The following is a 21,165-nucleotide window of genomic DNA, read 5'->3' as shown; positions in this document are numbered from 1 at the left end:
TGATAGATTTTTTTTTTTCTGGCTCCTTCTATTTTCTCAGTAAAATTGAATTCAAGGCCCTCAACCAAAACCAAGGAGGGGGTGCTGTCCTGGAAGTTTCAGGGCAGAGGAGAGAGTGGGAAGAAGTCATCTCTGAGGACAAGAGAACGGCTTGACCTGGGATATAGGACAGCACTGTGGAGCAGAGCCCGGGGCTCACTGGATGTTGGTGGCCATAGTGAAAGTGAGACCAGTCGGCATGATGGTGCATTCTCCAAATGCATTCCCTTCTCAGATCAGGGGGAGAGTAGAAAGGTAAGTTCATCTCACCAGATTAGGATTTAACCAGGCAGCCCTAAAAGATGGAGAGAAGGTGACCACTGTGACAAGTCCCAGAGGCTCAGTGGGGTATGGAGAGGAGTGACAGATGGAGAAAAGATGGTAGGTCCTTAGCCACGGCAGGAGCGGGAGATGGTTAGCCCCATTTTGCCAGTGAACTAAGACTCAGGGAGGCAAATCATAATCTCTAGAAAAGTCGTGTTCCTGGGACTTCAGGATATGAGAAGGTGAGAAGCAGAGAGTAAAGTATTTCTACTAGTGATGTCTCCCTCTCTGTCCCCTTCTCCCTCTCAGGGAGCTCAGCACTGTGGTCAGCTCTCCGACTTGTCCAGGACTGGGCCCTATCAGGGTGCAAGACGTTCAGCACTAAAACTGAGAATGTCCCAGGCAAACAAGGTCGATAAGGCCCCAACCAACACACATGTGCATACACGCAAATGCACATGGGGAAAGAATTACAATTGATAATTCTGTTGACAAGGCCATCAAGGGGTTCCTCTCTTCTGCAGAGGTCAGAGTTGGAGGTGAGGGGGGCAGGCTCAGAGGCAACAGTTACATTCTATGCTACCATCTTATAAACACATCGAAATTATATTTTGGAGGGATAGGTAACAGCCAAGTGGCTCAAAATTCAAAGGCTTCCAAAGAGTAAACAAGGAAGGTTCCTGCCCTCTGGCTGGAGTCAGAAGTGGGAGGAGTGAATTGTATATGCTTCAACTGAGCGGAATGCATAGCCGGCAATCACCTTAGAGCCTGCAACTTGATATTTCTGTGTGGGAAAAAAAAAAGATCACAGAGTTCATTCTCTCTGGGCACATCACCACCAGAATATAAGCGCTGAAGGTCAGGGACTGGGGCTGTTTTCTTACTGATAGCTCTTCAGCACTTAGAACAGTGCCTTGGAGGTGGGTGGAATCCAAGGATGTCCCACTAATTGAAGGAGTCCTTTGTTCTCCATGGCACCCCACTGAATGTATGTGCAGCAATGTCTAATTGTACCCTTTTCTGCTTTCCGATTGTTTCCACACTTTTGATCTTATAATTAATGTCTCAGTGAATAACCGCACACATATGCCACTTTACATGTGTGTGAGCCGATCTGTAGGATCAACTCCCACAAGCAGAATTGCTGAGTCCAGGGTCTGTGCGTCTGTAATGGTGATGGACAGGACCACATTATCCTCTATGTAAATTTTCAGTTATTTCATGGTTTGCATTCGTCATACGTTTTTCCTATCACCATTTGTCTTTGGTTTTAAGCCACCTTCAAGTGTTCTGTCCATCCGGCCCTTCACGGTTGGCCACTGTAGCTTACCACCTCCCAATTTTGGGACCATCCTTTTTTTATGGGCTTTGCTGAGCATCCTGCCCAGGAGCCTACCTTCCCCAGGGTGGGGGAGGGCACACGGGAGAAGAGGAAGTCCTGCATCCAGGTATCTGGGATTCCTGGAGTGGTGTGCAGCAGGAGAGAGGGCCAAAGTACTATTTGGAGACAAGCCAGGAACATTGGAAAACCTCACTCAGTTCAGCCTTTCTCAGAAGCTTTTGCTTAACATCCTTGGAAGGGGGTGATAGCATCCCATTTACTACTAAGCAAACTCCTCCCATCAATTCTGTTTCTTAAATCCTCAGCTCCTTCTAATTGCTTATTGACTAGTCCCAGGAGGACTCTAGCATAGATGGGGGCAGCAGAGAGATTTGTTTTCTGGGCCTCAGGAGAGAGAGAAATTTTGTTCAAACTTTGCAGACTCTTGACTCTCAACTAATTTGGACCCAACTCTCTTTCCGTACCCCTCCTGATACTCAGTCTCCCTCCAACACTCAATTCCAGGGTGATGCAGAAACTCCCAATGATATTTTAATTCCCTCTAATGAGTAGCACTTCTGTGGCATTGTCTGGCTTGAAAGCCAAAGACCCTCAAAAGCCTCCATAGGTCTACTCTCCAAGGGACATTTGAGAGGGAGTAACCAGGGATTTTGTTCTCCCTAATAAGTCTCTGCTAGATATTTCCCTGTAACTGGAGTGTTGTGATGATCCTTGGAGGTGGCGGAATATACATAGGGTGGCTGTGCCCTTCTGCTGTGAAGCTCATTTATTCAGACTCTGGTGCATGCACTGGTTCACCCTGTTGGCTCACTTCTGAGCAGCAATTGAGCGTCCATTGTGAGGTGGGCATTGTGCAGAACAGGCAGAGGAACACAAGTATGAACCAAGATGAATGCTGAAGATCAGGAACCAGGCACCGTTGCCATGGGCACTGTGAAGAGCTGGATCAATGTGAGAACACATCAAACCTCTTCTCCAAAGGAAGAATGGGGGAGGGGAAATACATTTTTTCAGCTTTGATATTTGGTCCCCGTGTCTTAATCTTTGGGCTCCCCTCTATCAACATCAACCACAGAGAGATAAGAGACAGTGTCAGATGCGGTGGGAGATACAAACAAGAAAAAGGAGGGAAGGAAATATAAGAACTGAGTTCAAATTCTTCAACCAGGACAAATCCAGGTAAAAATGGTCCTGCCACATCTCAGGAAAGGGTTCATGAGACAAATTAGCAAGATAAGCAAAGGCTCAGGAGAGAAATGTCTCTGCTAGATATTTCCCTGTAACTGGAGTGTTGTGATGATCCTTGGAGGTGGCGGAATATACATAGGGTGGCTGTGCCCTTCTGCTGTGAAGCTCATTTATTCAGACTCTGGTGCATGCACTGGTTCACCCTGTTGGCTCACTTCTGAGCAGCAATTGAGCGTCCATTGTGAGGTGGGCATTGTGCAGAACAGGCAGAGGAACACAAGTATGAACCAAGATGAATGCTGAAGATCAGGAACCAGGCACCGTTGCCATGGGCACTGTGAAGAGCTGGATCAATGTGAGAACACATCAAACCTCTTCTCCAAAGGAAGAATGGGGGAGGGGAAATACATTTTTTCAGCTTTGATATTTGGTCCCCGTGTCTTAATCTTTGGGCTCCCCTCTATCAACATCAACCACAGAGAGATAAGAGACAGTGTCAGATGCGGTGGGAGATACAAACAAGAAAAAGGAGGGAAGGAAATATAAGAACTGAGTTCAAATTCTTCAACCAGGACAAATCCAGGTAAAAATGGTCCTGCCACATCTCAGGAAAGGGTTCATGAGACAAATTAGCAAGATAAGCAAAGGCTCAGGAGAGAAATGTTTTCCATACCAAATAAAAGCTAATTTTTCCAGCCTCTTCAAGCATTTCAAAATCATTCATTTACATTCAAGTGGCTAATCAGATAATTTTAGATCAGGCACGTCTATTCCTGAAACCCATGGATGGTTGAGCGAGGGAATGAATGAATGAGTTCTCTGAACCGGGTTTTTATTATTGTATGGTTTCAAAGTGACAAAGCAGTGTGGTGGATTCTCAGTTCCGACTTTTCTGCTAACGCAGCCTCATTCTCCCACAATTAGTCCTCATTAATGAGACCTCACTGTCATCGCAGGCATTTGAGATCTGAGGTCCCTGGAGAAATGGTTGCGTTGGAAAATCAAAGTCAGAAGTCTATTAAGCAAATTAATAGAAGAGGCGCAGTTTCAAAAGAAATATTTTGCCAATCAGAGGAGGTAGGAAGAGTTTTTTATAAACATATTTTTTTAAGTCATCTATTCACAGGTAAACTATACAGGTGCTAATTAGAAGCCATTCTTTTGAACCCATAAAGTCTGTCCCCATTGGCCCGTATTTCAATCTTTGTTAATCACCTGAAAGCCCTGAATGTCGCTTAATATAATAAAATAGTTAAAATAAAGTATCCCAGATTTCTGGCTAGAGTGAGGCAGTGAGGCATGGGAAAAATCTCGGGCTCTCTATTTAAATGCCAGCATTACCAATTTCCAGCAAATGCACGGCAGGCTTCAAGGTTCTAAACTGAAGAGCTGCATAATTTGGATCAACTTTCTTAACCTCTTTGAGCCTCAGTTTCCTTACCTAGACTAATACTATTGGAGCCATAAGAGCCATCCATATGCAAAGTCTCACACACACACACACACACACACACACACACACACACACACACACACACAGTATGAGGCTTTACTTCAGGTGCGGACACACAGCAACTCACAGACTGCTCTTTGCAACCCTAATGGGGGTAGTTTGCTAGCCTGCGAAGAGGAGGAACTGGAGAGAAAGGCAGGGTAAGGAATTGGCCCAGTTTGAATGGCTCGGATAGCAGATGCAGACTACAGCCAACCAAACTTCTGGAGTCTGTGGGTGTAACTCTTACCCTGCACTACCTCTCACATGAGCTGTTTAGAGAAGCCTAGAATCTCACCAGCAATATAGTACCCACCTATCCAATAATGGGTAATTTTTTTTCTTTTCCACTTCTCTGGAGTTAGGTGAATAAAGTTGAATTTGCTCAGTGATGATATTGTTGGGGATGGGGGAGGGCCCAGCAAAGACTGAGAGCTTTCAAGTCCAGAATTGCACCTGCCATTAGGAATTCTGCCTCTGGGGCCCTGAGCAGTTCTGGGGCCCCCATGGCCTGCCCTGTGCTGCTCCTTTGTAGATGATGATCCCTTGGGTATAGACCCTGGAGGCTTCAAGATGACTCTTCCTGAGCCTTTCAACTCAACAGGATCTGCCCCCAAGACACATTCCCTCCCTAACTCACAGCTCCACAGATATAACTCACTCTCCCCTGACTCACTATGGAGATGTTCCCTAGGGCCCTGGACCCTCCTCAACAGCTAGATGGTCCCGGTACTGTCACACAGACCCCATCACGACCTGTGGGTCCAAATTTTAAATCATATGTACACCCAGAGAAAACCAATTTCCTTCTGTGATCAGTTCTCTAAGGAAAGGTCAGGCCCATAAATAACTGTGAGGGAGGCAAAGATGTGGTCCCTAACTGCACGCTACCTGGTACAAGGGAGCTGGCCTTCCACAAACGGTGCTTCTCTTTCCTGTTAAAGCAAGGCCACAGAGGTCAACCCTTAAAAGAGTAACATGAGGAAGGAGGAGCGTCAAAGCAGAATGTCATTTTTAGCTGAAGGGAGTCCCATCTCAGCCTGATGCCATGGGGAGCTCTGGGGTATTGTTTACATGGCAGGATTTGTCCCATCTGGAAGTAAGCCCCTGGGACTCCACAATCTCCCAGGAACTTTGTGTGTCTTCTGAGGGAGGTGCAGGTGTGAGCCAGGCAAAGCCTGCAGAAGGAAAGACATTCCAGAGGGCAACAGGGACCTCAGGGGATCCTGGAGAGGACTGGCACAGCCCCATGCTCCTTCTCCCATATGCCTCCCTTGTTATGTTTTAATATTCGGTTTTCTCACCTTCTCCCTAACTAGCCTTTGGAGGGCAAAGACTTCAAACCCCAAGGTGCCTGAAGAACACAGATACTTGTAGGGGAGCAAGAAACAGCTTCATTCTGCCCTTCTTGTTATTTGGCTGGGCTACGAATTAAAATGACCCATTGCAGAGTCACAAGAGAAAATATCCTTTTAATTACACATGTCAACCATGGGGTCCCACAAAATAGGTGAGTTGAGGAAGGGTAACTGAGGCTGAGATAGCTTCTGAGCTACTGCAAGGAACAGCCACGCGGGGCTCTGGAGAGGGGACAGTGGGAACCCAAGTTACCAAGCAGAGGGGAAGTAAACTTGCAGAAGAAAAGTCACCCAGGTAGTAGAAGTTGTCAGACTCCGAGGAACAGGTGACAGCCTCCAAGGAATAGGTGACTACGCTGAGAGACACCTCCAGTCTCCGCTTTGGTTGATGTGATTCCTGTGGTGCAGATTTGTGATAATCAAGGTCCCTTTGAAGGGTCTGTCCTCAGGTACATCAGGGGAGCTCAGAGAAAGCCGGTTTCGCATCCACTGTTCCCATGGTACCCTCAGTTCAAAGTCATTGGCTCACCAAAGTGTCGTATTTTGGAGTGGCATTTCCCGAACTTCTTCATGTTCCATAAATATTTGCTGATGCCTGGGAGATAGGAATAAAGTCTGGCTCACCCACAGACTACTGAAAGGTGTCTTATCTTGAAGAAATTCCATCCTCCAGAGCTGAGGAAGCTCACACCAAAGGGCCACTTTAAATTTAGCATAAAAAAAAGTCAAACGATTTATGCCCATTTCAGGTCATGATAATGTACTATTTATTTTAATTTTAATTTATTTTATTTTCTAGTACTGGGGATTGAACCAAGAGGGTACTTAACCACTGAGCCCTATTCCTGGCCCTCTTTATTTTTATTTTGAGATGGGGTCTCATTTTTAAATTGCAGAAGATAGCCTAAAACTTGAGATTCTTCCTGCTTCAACCTCTGGAGTCCTAGGGTTAGCGATGTGCCACTATTTCTGGCTACAAATATTGTTTTGCCAATAAGAGTTTAAAAGCACATTTGGTGCCCCACACAGATGTGGATTTCCCATGTTGTCCTCTTCAAGACTGAGAAACTGAATTTGGGACTCTCCAGGAAATTCGCCAACCACTTGTAAGCCATCTCCCTTTATCTCAGCTGTACCTTCTCTATTAATAAAATTGACCAGTTCAAGGGTTTCTACTATTTTTTGAGTAAGAGACCTGTTTATGAGAGCAAAGTATCTTAAAGGCTCACCTTTGTTATTTATTCACCTCTCTAGTTGATTTTGGTATTCATTGAGAGAATATATAATGACAAAAAGCTCCTAGAAGATTCAGGCAGTCTTTTAAATAAATTTGCATTCATGAGTCAGAGCAATTTTTCAATTAGTAGCAGTAGGCAAGCAAGATGTATTATTTACTTATTCTACTGAAAAATTATCAGTGCATGTGGAGATGGTCACAGACCAGGTGTCCCTTAGCTTCCCTTCTGCCCTGAAGTCATCTTCTATAATCAGCTCATAAGGAGATTCCACCTTTCCAAGTAATTTTAACAACTAACAAATGACTTTGCACTTGGATTTCTCTCATTTAATTATTACAGAGTTGGGAGTCCCAGCTTGTGGTTAGCTCAGGGATCCCTACAGAACTGTCAGGCCAGATTGCAGGTGTTATCCGGTGTCGGAGGGTTTTACAGCTGAAGGAGAAAAGAGGCCAGACCTTTTGAAGGCAATCTCGAGGGGAAGAAGAAACGAGGACCATTTATAGTGTCTCAGAATGGAACTTCTTCCTGCTCCCTAGGCAGGTGTCAGTAAATTCTTGCCACAATGGAGGGAGGGTGCCACAGTCTGGCTGGGCACAATTCATGAGCCACTTATCAAGCAGAAACAAACTTTATTTTTAAAACATACACTCTGCACCACACGAGCTCTTCAGGAATTCCCTCAAAGCCCAGCTGCCACCACTGGCTTCCCACAAGCCTCTCAACCCCCCACCCTCCTGCTCTTGAGGCCGATTGGCTGGGTTGCATGGGTGAGCATCACTGCAGAGGAGCCAATCAGCTGGCAGCTGGAAGTTTGCTGGGGGACGGTGAGCCAATCAGCTGGAAGTTTGCTGGGGTCCTTTCGGCTGTGGCTCTCAACAGGAGGGAGGTCCACAGGCTGCAGCTGAGGAGGCTGCTTAGCAATGGTGCTTTTGGAGAGGGGGGACTTCCTCCCTGCCCTTCATGAGCTGCAGAGATGTTGGCAAACTGTACCTGCAAGGGAACACAAGCCACCTGCAGCTGTCCTCATTGTTGCATCAAAACAACCACCTTTTTTATTATTCCTCACAGTTCTATGAATTTACTGGGTTCAGCTGGGTAGTTCTTCTTCTGGCTCTGCTTGGGTCTCTCATGCAGCTGTGGTCAGAGGGCAATTAAGATGCTAGAACAGTGGAACCCCCCCCACTTCCCTTCTAATTTCCCTCTTTGCAGCTTTACAAACTTTCTACATGGCCTTTCTAGGTAGCTTTTTCTGTGGTCTCTCTGGAAGTCTTGGTTATTTCCTACATGGTGGTTCAGGATTCTTGAAAGCACAAAATGCAAATGGCAGGCTCAGAAGCGGCACCGCCTCTACCTACCTCCTGTAGGTTAAGCAAGTCACAGGGTCAGTTCACTTTTAGCTGCCAAGGAACCATACAAGAGTACAAGCATTGAGTGAGGAAGCTCAGGGAGTGCTTGCTCACAGCCCTGTAGCATGGCAGGGTGCCCCAGTTTGGGGCTCCTAGGAGAACGCACCTTGGCATGTCCTTGAGCTTGCTCCTGCACCAGGAAGCTGCAACACTGGTGAAGTGCTGCCCTCAAGTGTCACCCTGAGGGCATTGCAGGGCCAGAGCTCGCCCCTGGGCTGCCTGTGAACCTTGGGCAAGACACCTTGAAATCCCAGGGAAATCTTGGAGTGGGTTGATGTTGCCAGCTTCCTGAGTTAAGAAAGAAAAGTAAAAACAACAAAAAAAGTTATCTCTTAATATTAGTACAATGCAATTGGGTGCACACGCTGAGGAAACCTGGGTTGGGGTGAGAAGAGGGAAACAAGACACAGCATTCTCAGTGTTCACCATAGCCCATGCTTCACGGAAGGGTCCCTCTGTAACTCATCTGATTTTGACTATGATATGACCCTATTTATGGGTCAATTTAAAAATGCAGAAACCAGGTCTGGAAGATCCCACCAGCTAGCAAGGAGCAGAGCTGGGCTGGAAAATCAGGCCTGTCTGACTTTAATGCCCTGAATGGAACCTCCTAATGAGCCTGTGACCTGCATGTCTAATGTTATCACTATGGTTTTTCTTCCTTTTAATTGAGGCCCTTACCAAAATGACATGTCCCCTACTCCTCCTCGTATCCTGAACAGCTCCCTAATGGTGTGTTTACTCAACAAAGGACACAGAGGCTATTTGTTCTGACAGTTGTAGCACCTGCTGGCCAGCCGTTCCCCGCCCTCCCCCCCCCCATTACCCAGCGAGAGAGACTGCAGGGAGCAGAGCTCCATTAAGGAGAGCAGAAATCAGAGGGCACCCAGGAGGATGGCCTCACATTGTGCCAAGCCCAGGGACACGGGGGCCCATGAGGATCCAGGGAGGGTGTGGTGACAAGCTCGGGAGACCAACTTGTCTTTCTCATCTCAGCGGTTTTGCAGAGAAGCAGCATGCATGTTGAGTCCAATAAGTGTTAAGAAGACCATTATGGCTGGAGCACATTAAAGGCAACTTCAGGATCTGTCTTCCCCACGGGGTGCAGCTGGATGACTTGTAATGTTCTATAGCTTAGTAGGGTAACTGTGGCTGAGGACAATTAATCGTGCATTTTGAGAGAGCTAGTAGAGAGCATTCTGAATGTTCTCAACACGAAGAAATGATCAATGTCTGAGATGATCTGCCAATCACCCTAATCTGATCCTTGCAAATTGCATACATACTGAAATGTTACACTGCACCTCAAAATTCTATCCAATTTTTATGTGTCTATCAAAAATTTAAAAAAATAAGAAAAAAATATTTGTTTCTTTCCTTTCTAAGAAGAAAAGGAAAGGTAAGAGATGTTTTATTTAAGCCAATGTGTACGTGAGCACCTGTGTGGATGTGTGGGTGGGTGTGTGCATGCGTTCAAGTTGGTGGATATGGATATGATATTTATTAATCCTAACTCAATTAGGCAATAGCCTTTTTAATATTTCATTGGTGTCTAATAGGCATTTCACACTTACCGGGTTAAAAATAAAATTCTTGCTTCCCTCATCTCTCAAACTGCTCCTGCTCTGGTCCTCCCATCCCAGGTACTTGGCAGCCATATTCTGCCAGACGCACAGCCAGGAGGTGTTGGATTCTGCCCTGAGACTCCCGTCCACTCTCCACCGTGCCCTGCCTTCCCTACTCGCAGCATTCACACAGCACCCCAGCCCTGCTCCTTCACCCTCCCATGACGGGGTCACCTTCAGTTCTCCCAGCTCCTCTTTCTTGACCCTTCACCCAGACCACCTGGATCCCACCTCTGTCTTGCTCAGCCCACAGAACCATCCCTTCCCGACATAAGACTGACCACGTCTCTGGCATGTCCAGAAACTTCCAGAGGCTTCTTACCTCTCTCAGAAAGAAATCCTAAGTCTCCATATGGCCACAAGCTCCCACCAGATCCAGCTCTCTTCTGCCTGGCAGATGGCACGTACCCTCTTGGTGGTTCTCTCCACTGAGTCACAGTCCACAAGCACTAACATGCACAATTCCGAGTGTGTGGCTCAGTGGGATTTTGCCTGGGTACGTAGCCAGGTGACCACCACCCGGTCCAAGATGCCGAGTATTTCTATTGCTCACAAAGATCTCTTATGTCCCTCTCTGTTAATGCCCACCTCCACCATGGGGGACCGACTAGCCTGGCCTTCACCACCCAGGATCCACTCTGTCTGCCTTTATCCTTCATTTAAGTGGAATCCAGGGTACGGGCTGTTTTGTGTCTGGATTCTTTCATTCAACATAATTTTTGAGATTCACCTTCTGGTATCAGCATTTTGTTCTTTTCCATAGCTGAGAGATACTCTATCTTATGAATGAACCACTATTGATTTACGTATTTGGCTGTGGATGGGCATTTGTCTTTGCTTTCGGTTTGGGGGTCTATGCATTTTTCTGCTCATTTCCCCTGGGATATACCTAGGAATGGAATTTTTGGTTCATAGGATATGTTTACTTTTATTAGCATTGCCAAATAGATTTTCAGTGTGGTTTTATACTCCTACCGGCCAAAGATGAGAGTTTTGTTTGCTTCCTATTCTTGCAAATACTTGATATTTTTCAAGGTGTTTTTAGTCATTCTTGGAGTGTATTATAGTATCTCGTTTTGGCTCAAATTTTCATTTTCTTGAGAAATAATAAAGTTGAACATTGCCTATTCATATCTTTTACCTGTTTCTAAAAGTTAGGTAATCTCTTTATTATGGATTTTTAGGAGTTTATATATATGTATATACATGTATATATTCAGGGCATGAGTTCTTTGCAGGTGTGATCACACACGTCTCCTCCAGGCCTGTGTGACTTTTGATGTGACCTCCTGCTTTCTCAGTCACTTACTATGACCCAGCTGCACTAGTCTTCACACTGCTCCTGCCATACATGACATGCTCTGACCTCATCTGACCCCTCTGTGCTCACTCTTCTTCTTTTCCAGAATGTTCCTTCCCCAGATATCTGGATGGCTCACTCCCTCACTTTATCCAGGTCTCTGATCAAATATCATTTTCTCAGAAGACTTTCTCTAACCACGGGTTCCCCAAAGCTATCCCAAGCCTCTCATTATGCAGAGCGCCTTGCATTTCCCTCCAGAAGATAAAACTAAGACAAAGAAAGGAAACATATTTAGCTCTAATGATGTGCACGGTTTTCATTTTTCTGTTTGAATCTATTGCTGTTTAATGAGCTAAATATCCATCAGATGAATTAGATACACTGATCCTGGGTGCATCTCCAGGGAGGTGGCTTCTCGGTGGCAAGACGTGCATCAGACACAGCATACAGAAGCCACACAGCCTGCCTGACAAACAGGCCCAAAGCTGAAGGAGAGCACAGACAGACTGGGAGGTGGACAGGTGGCAGGTGATAAATCACTCACTGCTGACCCGGTGGCCAGCCAAGCAGGCAACAGACTCAGAAAGGCAAAGCCAAGTGATGATCAAAACACTTGAGCAATGGCAGGGCCCCTGGGTCATTTTAAAAAAAAATACCATTCAAAGGAAAAAGCTAAAGCTATGCAGTCTCTGGAATTGACAGGTGGCTTCAGTTCCAATCAGGAGAGGCTGGTTGCCAATCGCTATTGACAACAGGGAAGATGTTTGGTGATGGGTCCGTGGATCCTGATAACTTTATCAGCTCCCAGAGGGTTCAGTTGGACAGAACTCCTGGGCAGTATAGGTCAGCACCCTTGAATTATTCTAGTTATTTATTATATTAGGAAAGGAAAACTAAAGGTGTTATTTGCTTTAACTTCTTCACCAAAGGAAACATTGGGAATGGAAGCATTGTAGGCCAGAAGGGATCAGAGAATTCCTTCAAAACCCTCATTAATGGATTTTGAGACCTGGAGAGGGAAGGCCACACATCAATAGTTGAATCATGACCAATATTAACCTAGGTACCAGATCTTGCTTGGTAATATTTAAAGTTTTTTGTTTACATGAACCTATTCAAGATTCCTGACAACCCCCATGAGAATAAAGGGATACCGAGGCTCAGGGGTGTTAACACCCAACATCATACACAGGAAGGAAGCCATAGAGGTGAGATTTAGCCCAAGGATCTTATTGCAGAATGTGTTACCATTTGGCCTTCCAATAAAATCCGACTATCCTGGCTTCCTGGTCAAACATGATGTTGTAGTCAGATTTTTGTGGCTGTGACCAAAAGACTTGACAAGTACAATTAGAGGAGGAAAAGTTTATTTGGGGGCTCATGGATTCAGAGGTCTCAGGCCATAGACAGCTGATTCCATTCTTTGGGGCCTAAAGTGAGGCAGAACATCATGGTGGAAAACTGTGGCAGAGCAAAGTGGCTCAGAATATGGCGCCAGGAAGCAGAGAGAGCTCTGCTCACCAAGGACAAAATATATACCCCAGAGGCATGCTATAGTGCTCTGTCTCCTTCAGCCAGCCTCCCCCTGCCTACAGTTACTGCCCAGTTAATCCCTATCAGGGAAGATGAATGCACTGACTAGGTTAAGGCTCTCCTAACTCCATCATTTCACCTCTAAGTTTTCTTGCAGTGTCTCACACATGAGCTTTTGGAGGATACCTAAACCATTACACATGAAAAGACTCCAAATATCAAGGTGAAAAACACATTTTTCCTATCCATGCTAGATCGTATTACTTCAACTGACAAAAATAAATCCAGTCACCTGAGGCCTTCTAGCCTTTGTGTTGCATCTCCAAAGCTCAGCCTCCAAGGCCCCCAATCTACTCTGATCACCCCCCCTCTAGAGTCCTCACTAAGAGCCCTCTCCCCTGACCACAGCACCCAGCTCTGGGTTCCCCAACCACTCCCAGAGCTTTGAGGTCATTTGCATCTGCCAGGCTGGTCCCTCCAGCCCTCCATCCACACGCCCTTCACTCCATCACCCATTCATCTCCTTGACCAACCCCAGGGACACCTCGAAAGGAAGACCTCTGCCAGAACCAAGGTCAAATCAGGGTGTGTCCTCTACTTCCCCATAGTGCATTGTCCTCCTGTCCCAGTATTTGTGTGACTTACCTCCATCATGGTTGGAAGGGCAAGGCCCTGCAGTGGTCAGGTGCAGTCTTTGACATTGGGCTTGAGTGTAAGATCTAACTCTGCTGCCTAGGGGTTGCGTGGCATTGAGCAACCCATGTGACTCTCTGAGCCTCCTCTTCTTCATCCAGAGGAGAAGCACAGTATTGGCTCCAAAGAGCTCCTGTGAGAACTAAATAAAATGCATGCAGAGCCCTTGACCAGATCCTGCCTTTCAAAAGGGAGCTCTTCCTACATCTTAACGATGAGTGCTGGGGGTGGTGTCACCACTACCGCCTCCGTCACTAACATTGTCATCATCATCGTCACATTTATGATTGTTCATTTATAGCTGTAAATCCCAGGAAGGTGGGGACTTGGTCTTGTTCACCTTTATGCCTGACTTTTAGTAAGGACTTAATAAACGGATGTAGAATTGAATTGTTGAAGCAACTGCTCAACTGAAAATGTATTGTTTGGGCTTTGGTGATACTTTGTTTGGAAATAATTTGCCTAGTTGCTTGTCAATCAATTAGGTCTTGAGCTCCACAGAGTTTGGTATTTCTCCCTGCAGTGTGTAGAGTATACATATTTAGTAAATATATTTGGTATACATAAAAGGTTTGTTTTGTTTGCTTTTTTGTTTTGTTTTGGTTTTATGGTGCTAGGGATTGAACCCAGGCAAATATTCTACCGCTGAGCTGTATCCCAGCACTTTTTGTTTTTATTTTGAGACAAAGTCTCACTAAGTTGCCCAGACTGGCCTCAAACTTGTGGACCTCTTGCTCTAGCCTCACCAATTCATTAGGATTGCAGACGTGCCCTACCATGCCCAGCTCTGCAAAAATGAATAATCCACACACTTCTCAAAAACCATAGGATGCTCAGAATGTGCACCCACTTAATTTTTTAAAGTTAAATTTACAAAGGAAATGAAAGTAACATGGATTGAATGCTTTAAAATAACCAACATACCTTAGGCATTTGTGCAATGCCAGACCTAGTGCTAAGTGCTTCACGTATTTCTGTGTGAAGACTCTGGCAACCTATCTATTATGCAGGTTTTCATTCTTCCCCTATTATAGTCAAGGAGACTGGAGCTTAATGGGATTAATGAACTTGGGCAGGATCATAATTACAGTGCAGGGAGAGCCCAGGATTTGAGTCCATCCTCTTCTGACTCCAGTACCAAGTCTCTGGTTCTGGGCTAAGCAATTCAGAAACTCGGCCACATTTAGCAAAACTGAAAGTTGTTGCATATCATCCCCTTCCACAGATGTGGCATCTTGGTCTTGCCCTATATCACAAAGTCAATCAGTTCCAGAGCCAGGTTTTTGAAAGCAGGATCATCTGACCCTATCTAAAGCCTCCTTCCTCATGATTCTCCAGCACCTGGAATTAGAGTTCCGGTGTTCTGAGGGACAGTTCAGCTCTCTTTCCAACTCCACACACAAACCCCAGATTGCCCTGACTCCAGCAACCATCACTGCCTAAGCCCCTGGCAGATGCCTCACCCACCACATAGTTCAGAGAGAAGGAATTATATTGAATAGACACATCTCACAATGAAAACCCAGAAGAGAAAAGAAATGCCATCAAAAAGATGTGTCAGTAGTCACTACCCAGTAACTAGTGCAGGTCGAGTGGTCACTGAGGGTTGTGTTCCGGGTTGTCAGGAAGAGCAGATCTTGCTATCTGGGAGAAGCTGGAAGCAGGTAGGATAGGGTATGATGGTACAGAATAGCATCTTGGGGTCTGGAGACAGGAGGGAAGGTGAGGGTAGGGATCTTGGGGACTGCTCTGTTTAACAGGTCCTAGGAAGACCATAAAGGTAGAAGAAACATGACACTAATGAAACGGAAGACCCTGGGGGTGGGAAGTGCTGCCAACATCAGCAAAGCTTGGGAAATCTGTCTGCAAAATGAGAGAGACAGAGAGGAGCACCAAAAATAACCTTGAAGGGAATGGATGAGGCAGAGGAGAAAAATCAATTCAAGGAGAACATATTAAACACAGAAAAACTAAATGAGAGCTGGGGGTTGGGGGGGTGTTGGGATGGAGGAGCTGTGGATCAGGAGCCCGCAGGGTGGAGTTCCCTATCCGGCTCAGTGTCTAACAAGTTCCGTGACTCTGGGCAGGACACTTCACTTATCTGAGCTGCCACTGGCTCCTCTTAAAAATGACACAGTTGGACAACATGGCCTGAAAAGCCCCCTCCAATTTGAAGAGTCTGTGATGAAGAATTTACAAAGGCTTAGCTTCACACAGACCTAAGCAATGAGAAACCAGTGGGGACATTTAGTCTGTCCCTCAGCTGGTCCCAAATATCCAGGTGCTTGTGAGATGGGAATGAAACTCCCCATCAGCTTGAGTTTCCTTGTTCTTTAGTCTTTGGGGGAGCTCTAGATTGGTAATAGGGCATTAATTAGCAACCATCAAAGAGGCTGCTTGCAGGGGGTACTGACAGCATGCAGGAAGGGGACACAGTGCTTGTCCTATAAGACAAGTTAGGATATCTCCCGAAGAAGGGCTTATGGGTTAGGACACCCTGGGGCCCTCTCAGACGGCCAGGTCTGTGTATATTACTGTTATTGTATGAATGCATGGGCCCCTCCAAAATCCATAGGTTGGAACCCAATACTCAGGATTAAGTAAGAGGTGGGGCCTTTTAGAAAGTGACAGGCTAAGCCTTGAGCACTCCGCCCTCAAAAATAGCATCACACTCTCATGATGAAAGAGGCTGAAGGCAGCCCTTAGATCCTCATTTGCCCTCTACTCCTTGGGCCAGGTGAAGATACAGCCACAAGCTGTCATCTTGGAAGCAGAGAGTAGCCTTCACCAGACTCTGAATCTGCTGATGTCTTGATCTTGGACTTTCCAGACTCCAGAATTATGCGCAGTAAATGTCCAATTACCCAGTCTATTTTGTTACAGCAGCTGGAATGGACTGAGACAATTACTATAATAAAATGTGAGTAGGATTTTTAAAGAGTAACCGAGAAATGCCTCTCTTACCCAAGTGGGGACATTTAGTCTGTCCCCAACCATCATGAAAATAACCTAGAACTTATAAGCAAAGTGATCACGAAAGCAAAGACAGCAGAAGGGAAATTTAGAAGCACTGGGTGCCTGCAGGTGGCTCAAGGTCTCTTACCTGCATCTCCACTATCAGCCTGCACCGCCATGGCTGTCTGTGGAGAAAGGGACTTGGCCTTGCCTTTGTTCCTCCACCTAATACTTGGTGTTGAGCTGCTTCTCTGGGCCACCTTTGCTTCTGCTATAGACCATGTCCACTGTGTTACTGATCCCAAGGATGAGCACAGCAAATGGTAAACATGGGCCAGGCCATACTGACCCTTCTTGCCTCTTTATTTCCTACCACATCACCATTGAAGACTGGATGGCTGTGTTGGGCTTTCCAGAGGCTGGGGACATCTAAAGGAAACGTTACCTCAAGAAGGGGGAAGTGTTTGAGACACAGAATTTCATCACCTGAGTACTAGTATGTGGTTGTTCATGACAGGTTTATTTGTAGCCAGCAACTGGAAACAAACCAAATTGTGGTCAACAGGTAAATAGATAAACCAAATATGTTACATAGTTGAAAGAAAGAAATCAGAAGATAAAAAAAAATGTTACGTTCATACAGCAGGGAAAGATAGGATGAGCTTCTGACACATGCAGCAACATAGAGGAACCTCACAATAATTACCCTTAATGAAGGCCAAGCCCAGAAAAAGTTATGTTGTGTGATGGTCCTTTATATAAAATTCTAGAAAATGCAAACTATTCTATAGTGACAGAAAGAGATGAGAAAACAAGAGAGCAAAGTAAACTTTTAGGGCTGATAGATCTTGATTGTGGTGATGAGCTCATGGTGCATTCATAGGCCAAAACATGACAAACTGCACACTCTGAATATATGCAGTATTAGAAATCAATTTTACCTTGTTAAAACTGTTTTTTTTTTTTTAAATTAGGCATATCCTAGATGAAGGGGGAAAAATACAAATCTTAGAAGTCTTCTTGGAAGTTGGGGGTACCTCGGTTCCTGCCTTAGCAATTTAGTGAGGCCCTAAACAACTTAGTGAGACCCTGTCTCTAAATAAAATATAAATAGGGCTGGGGATGTGGCTCAGGGATTAAGCACCCCTGGGTTCAGACCTTGATGCCCCCCCCCAAAAAAAAGAAAGAAAAAAGAAAGAAAGAAAAAATTAGAAGATAAAAAAAAATGTTCCTCCATTCCTCAGCTCCTCAAGTCATCCAGAGACACTGGCTTTCTGGAACACATGAGTAGAAGCTAAGACCCCCCTGTGCCCATGCACACACCTACCTGCTCTGAGAATTGAAGGGAGGGAGTGAAGGCCATGCTCCTCAGCAGGGGAGGGAGGCAAAACTCAGAGGCAAAAAAACTAGCAACCCTCCCAGAGGCTGCTTGAAAGGTGTGCTAATAACATTCATTGGAAGAGAATCTCAGAAGCACGATGCTTGGGCAGAAAGATATGAAGGCCCTGTCATTTCATGAGAAATGACAGTGCTTTCTTTTGCTAAGCACTGTCAGGTAGAGCAGTCTGATTTGGAGGGGACTCATTAAAAAAGTGCCTGATGGCTGTGGCAAAAGAAAAAGCTTCACCTGGGCTCCAGCCCAGCAAACCTGAGCCCCTTACAAGTGCCTAGTGCACGCAGAACTCCCGTTCTTCCTTGCCGTCTAGATGTTGTATCAGACACACACACACACACACACACACACACACACACACACACACACACACACTCCCAACAAAGAGAACATCAATCCTTGGAGACAGTACCATATAAATCCTAACTTTATCATCATCGACGCAGCTGTCTCAGACAAAATAGAGATGGCACATGGCATCATTATGCAGAGCACTAGAGGGTCCACTTTGTTCCCTTTCTCTTTTCAGGCAATGCTGTGGGCCCAGGAAACCCATGGGGGAGGCAGCACCATCATCCCGTGATAATGACCTCTCAGCCGCTACTCAAAGGCAGGAAGGAGCTGTGACAATCAAGCTTTCCTCTTCCTTTTGGAGGTTTGGAGCAGTTCAAATTCTTAGGGCAGAGGGGGCACGAGGACCAAGCTCTCCTTACAAGCTGCCAGGTAGAGGGGTGATGGGAAGTGCAGGGCTCTTTGTTAAGCCTCACAGAAGATCTTTGAAATATATATATATTAATATATTCATTTTGTAGATTAAGAAACAGGCACAGGTCAGCCGGGAACATACCTGGGATTTGTAAGCAGAGACACAAACACCGTTACGACCATCAGGTGTGGGCTTCTTCCTTTTGTCTCCTCTCCTGCTAAGCAGGTAGATGGTACAAAATCTGAATACTGATGGGAAAATGCTCACCTTAGGTCAGCAGTCAGTGCTTTTTGGTTTTGCTTTGTTTTTTGCTTTTAGGATCTAGTTTACGTGCAGATCTACCTTGGTATTCCAAGTTTCCATTTCACAGCAGATTATAATCTGTGCTGCGGAGGTGATGCGTCAATTAATTCATGTATTCAGTCACCTAACAAATGTGTATTGAGTGAGTACTAAGTAACATCCTGGAATAGGTTCTGCAGCCGTGGCAATTACCATTCATGTCCCAACCATCATGAACCTACAGGGCAGCAGGGCAATCGGCACATCTGTGCACAAATTATTCTATGAATACATTATGAAAACATTAATATGAAAAGTACTAAGAAGAGAAATATGGAGGGTTAAGGGTTGGGAAACAGAGGACAACCTGGACTGTGTGGTATCAAAGAGGCTGGGGACCGAAACAGAGGGGTCATTGTGGGTAGGCCAGCGAGGATTTTCAACAAGGAGCTGCCACAGTTGGGTGTGTTTTAACGTTATCACTCCAGCTATTCTGAATAAAAATGGATTACAGAGAGGGCAGGAAGGACCTAGTTAGAGGGCAATGGTAACAATGGAAGAAAGAAATGGAATTAAGGGAATGAGGTAGTTGGCTTCATGGAGTGGAAAGAGGAAGATGGAAGTATCTGGAAAAACTCCCAGTGTCTGGCAAGAGCCACAAGCTGGTCACAGTGCTCAGTGCCGAGAGGGGGGGACCCTGGAGAGGAGCAGATCTTGAGGAGGCGGTCAGGGAAGATGAGACTTTTGACTTGAGAAGGCAAAAGAATAACAAGGGGTGAGTCTTGGGAAAGGTGTTTGAGAGTTCTCTGTGTGACTGGAAGAAAATTTTTCTACAAGTATGGCAATTTTTCCAAATAGAAAAAAATATTCACTTGGGGCCTGTTAATTCTGAAACTCTTTGGGTTACGACAGCTGAAGGAACACCTCAGCAGAGCCACTGAAGAGTGGGCCTGGAGCTCTGAAGAGAAGGCAGTGCCTAAGTCATCAGCATGAATGTCCACCCCCACATAGGTGCAGAGAACCTGGAAAAGCCTATACCCAGGGAGAGGGACCCAGGAGGGCATGTCATCCTAGTCATTCTGTCCACATCAAGACACAAGCCCCTGCAGCCCCAGAGAAAGCACAAAGGGTGGAGGCAGTCTCTTCCTTGGCATCTCTCTTTTCCTCCTAATTCTTTTATTATAATAAAACACATACAACATGAATTCACTATCTTAATCAATTTTAAGTGATTCAAGTTGGCGTCAAGAGTGTATGTGTCCTGTTGAATGTTGTGCTCGCATCCCCAGCATCTGTCTCCAGAATTATTCCCATCTTTCTGTGTCCTCCTCTAAAGACAGTGATGACTTCCAGAATCTCCCCACCATGATTCCCCCTCATATTTCTATTGGTCACAACTGGATCACATGACCGCTCCTAAGCCAATCAGCAACAATTGGAAACAGTCACCATGACAGGGTTAGACATCTGGCTTCTGAGAAACTGAGGCAGCTGAAGACCCCCTTCTTTATTTTGTAAATATTTTTATGAGTTCTTTTTAGTGACACATGGCAGTTTTAGTGACATTCTGGAAGTCTTCACTGTCTTTAATAAGGGACACATGGCAGTAGAGTGTATTTTGACATGTTACTATCCATACATGGAGTGTAACTTCCCATTCCTGTGGTGGTCCATGATGTGGAGTTACACTGGTCATGTATTCATACATGAACATAGGAAAGGTATGTCCTATTCATTTTACTGCCTTTGCTATTCCCATTCCCTGTCCCTCCCCTTCATTCCCCTTTTTGAAGACTCCTTCTTTAAACCCTGAGTCATGTGATCAAGTTCAAAAGATCTCAGAGGTGAGATCTCAGAGTAATAGGATTGAGTTTTTTGAAGGGACAGGAAAAGGGAAAGGGGACACTCTCAAGGGAGAGAGCAGGCCCTCTTGGAGAGAAGAGAGACCATCTATATGCCTCTTCTGTACTTCAGATTTATTTGGCGATCCCAGAGAAGTTTCTAGAGAGTCCCACCCAGGTTCACCTCTTGAGTTTTGACTGATAGCAAGATGACATCAGACTTTCAAGTCCCCGCTGTCATGGCAACACCAGGTCACACTGGCCCATGCTAACCTGTTCAAACTGAGTTCTTAACCATACATTCAGACAGATTTTATGGTTAGGAGGAACTATCCTAATCTACCGGAGTCACAAAAGTCTCCTGGATTCCTCCCATCTACATTATCTTTGGCCTGCATTTCTCCTGCATTTAACACCCCGTTTGGAGGAATGTGACATACTCTGCCCAGTTAGACCAGGTGGGGCTGCTGGTAAATTGCTTCTTGGAAAAGAAAGCACGAGGGAGTC

General features: G+C 45.5%; 1 protein-coding gene across 1 annotated transcript in view; it reads right to left on the bottom strand.

The window, feature by feature from the left end:
* Window positions 1-16,615, bottom strand: part of LOC144372840 (autism susceptibility gene 2 protein-like) — a 150,206-nt gene extending 133,591 nt beyond the window's left edge. The window contains 3 exon segments of the mRNA XM_078036085.1: window positions 5,937-6,127; window positions 6,213-6,278; window positions 16,585-16,615. Coding sequence (XP_077892211.1) covers window positions 5,937-6,127; window positions 6,213-6,278; window positions 16,585-16,615 — 288 coding nt within the window.
* Window positions 16,616-21,165: the final 4,550 nt, after the last annotated feature.

The sequence above is a fragment of the Ictidomys tridecemlineatus genome, unplaced genomic scaffold (assembly GCF_052094955.1).
Source record: "Ictidomys tridecemlineatus isolate mIctTri1 unplaced genomic scaffold, mIctTri1.hap1 Scaffold_173, whole genome shotgun sequence".
Taxonomy (NCBI): Eukaryota; Metazoa; Chordata; class Mammalia; order Rodentia; family Sciuridae; genus Ictidomys; species Ictidomys tridecemlineatus.
Note: the sequence above shows the minus strand (reverse complement) of the source record. Positions and strands in the feature narration are given on the sequence as shown.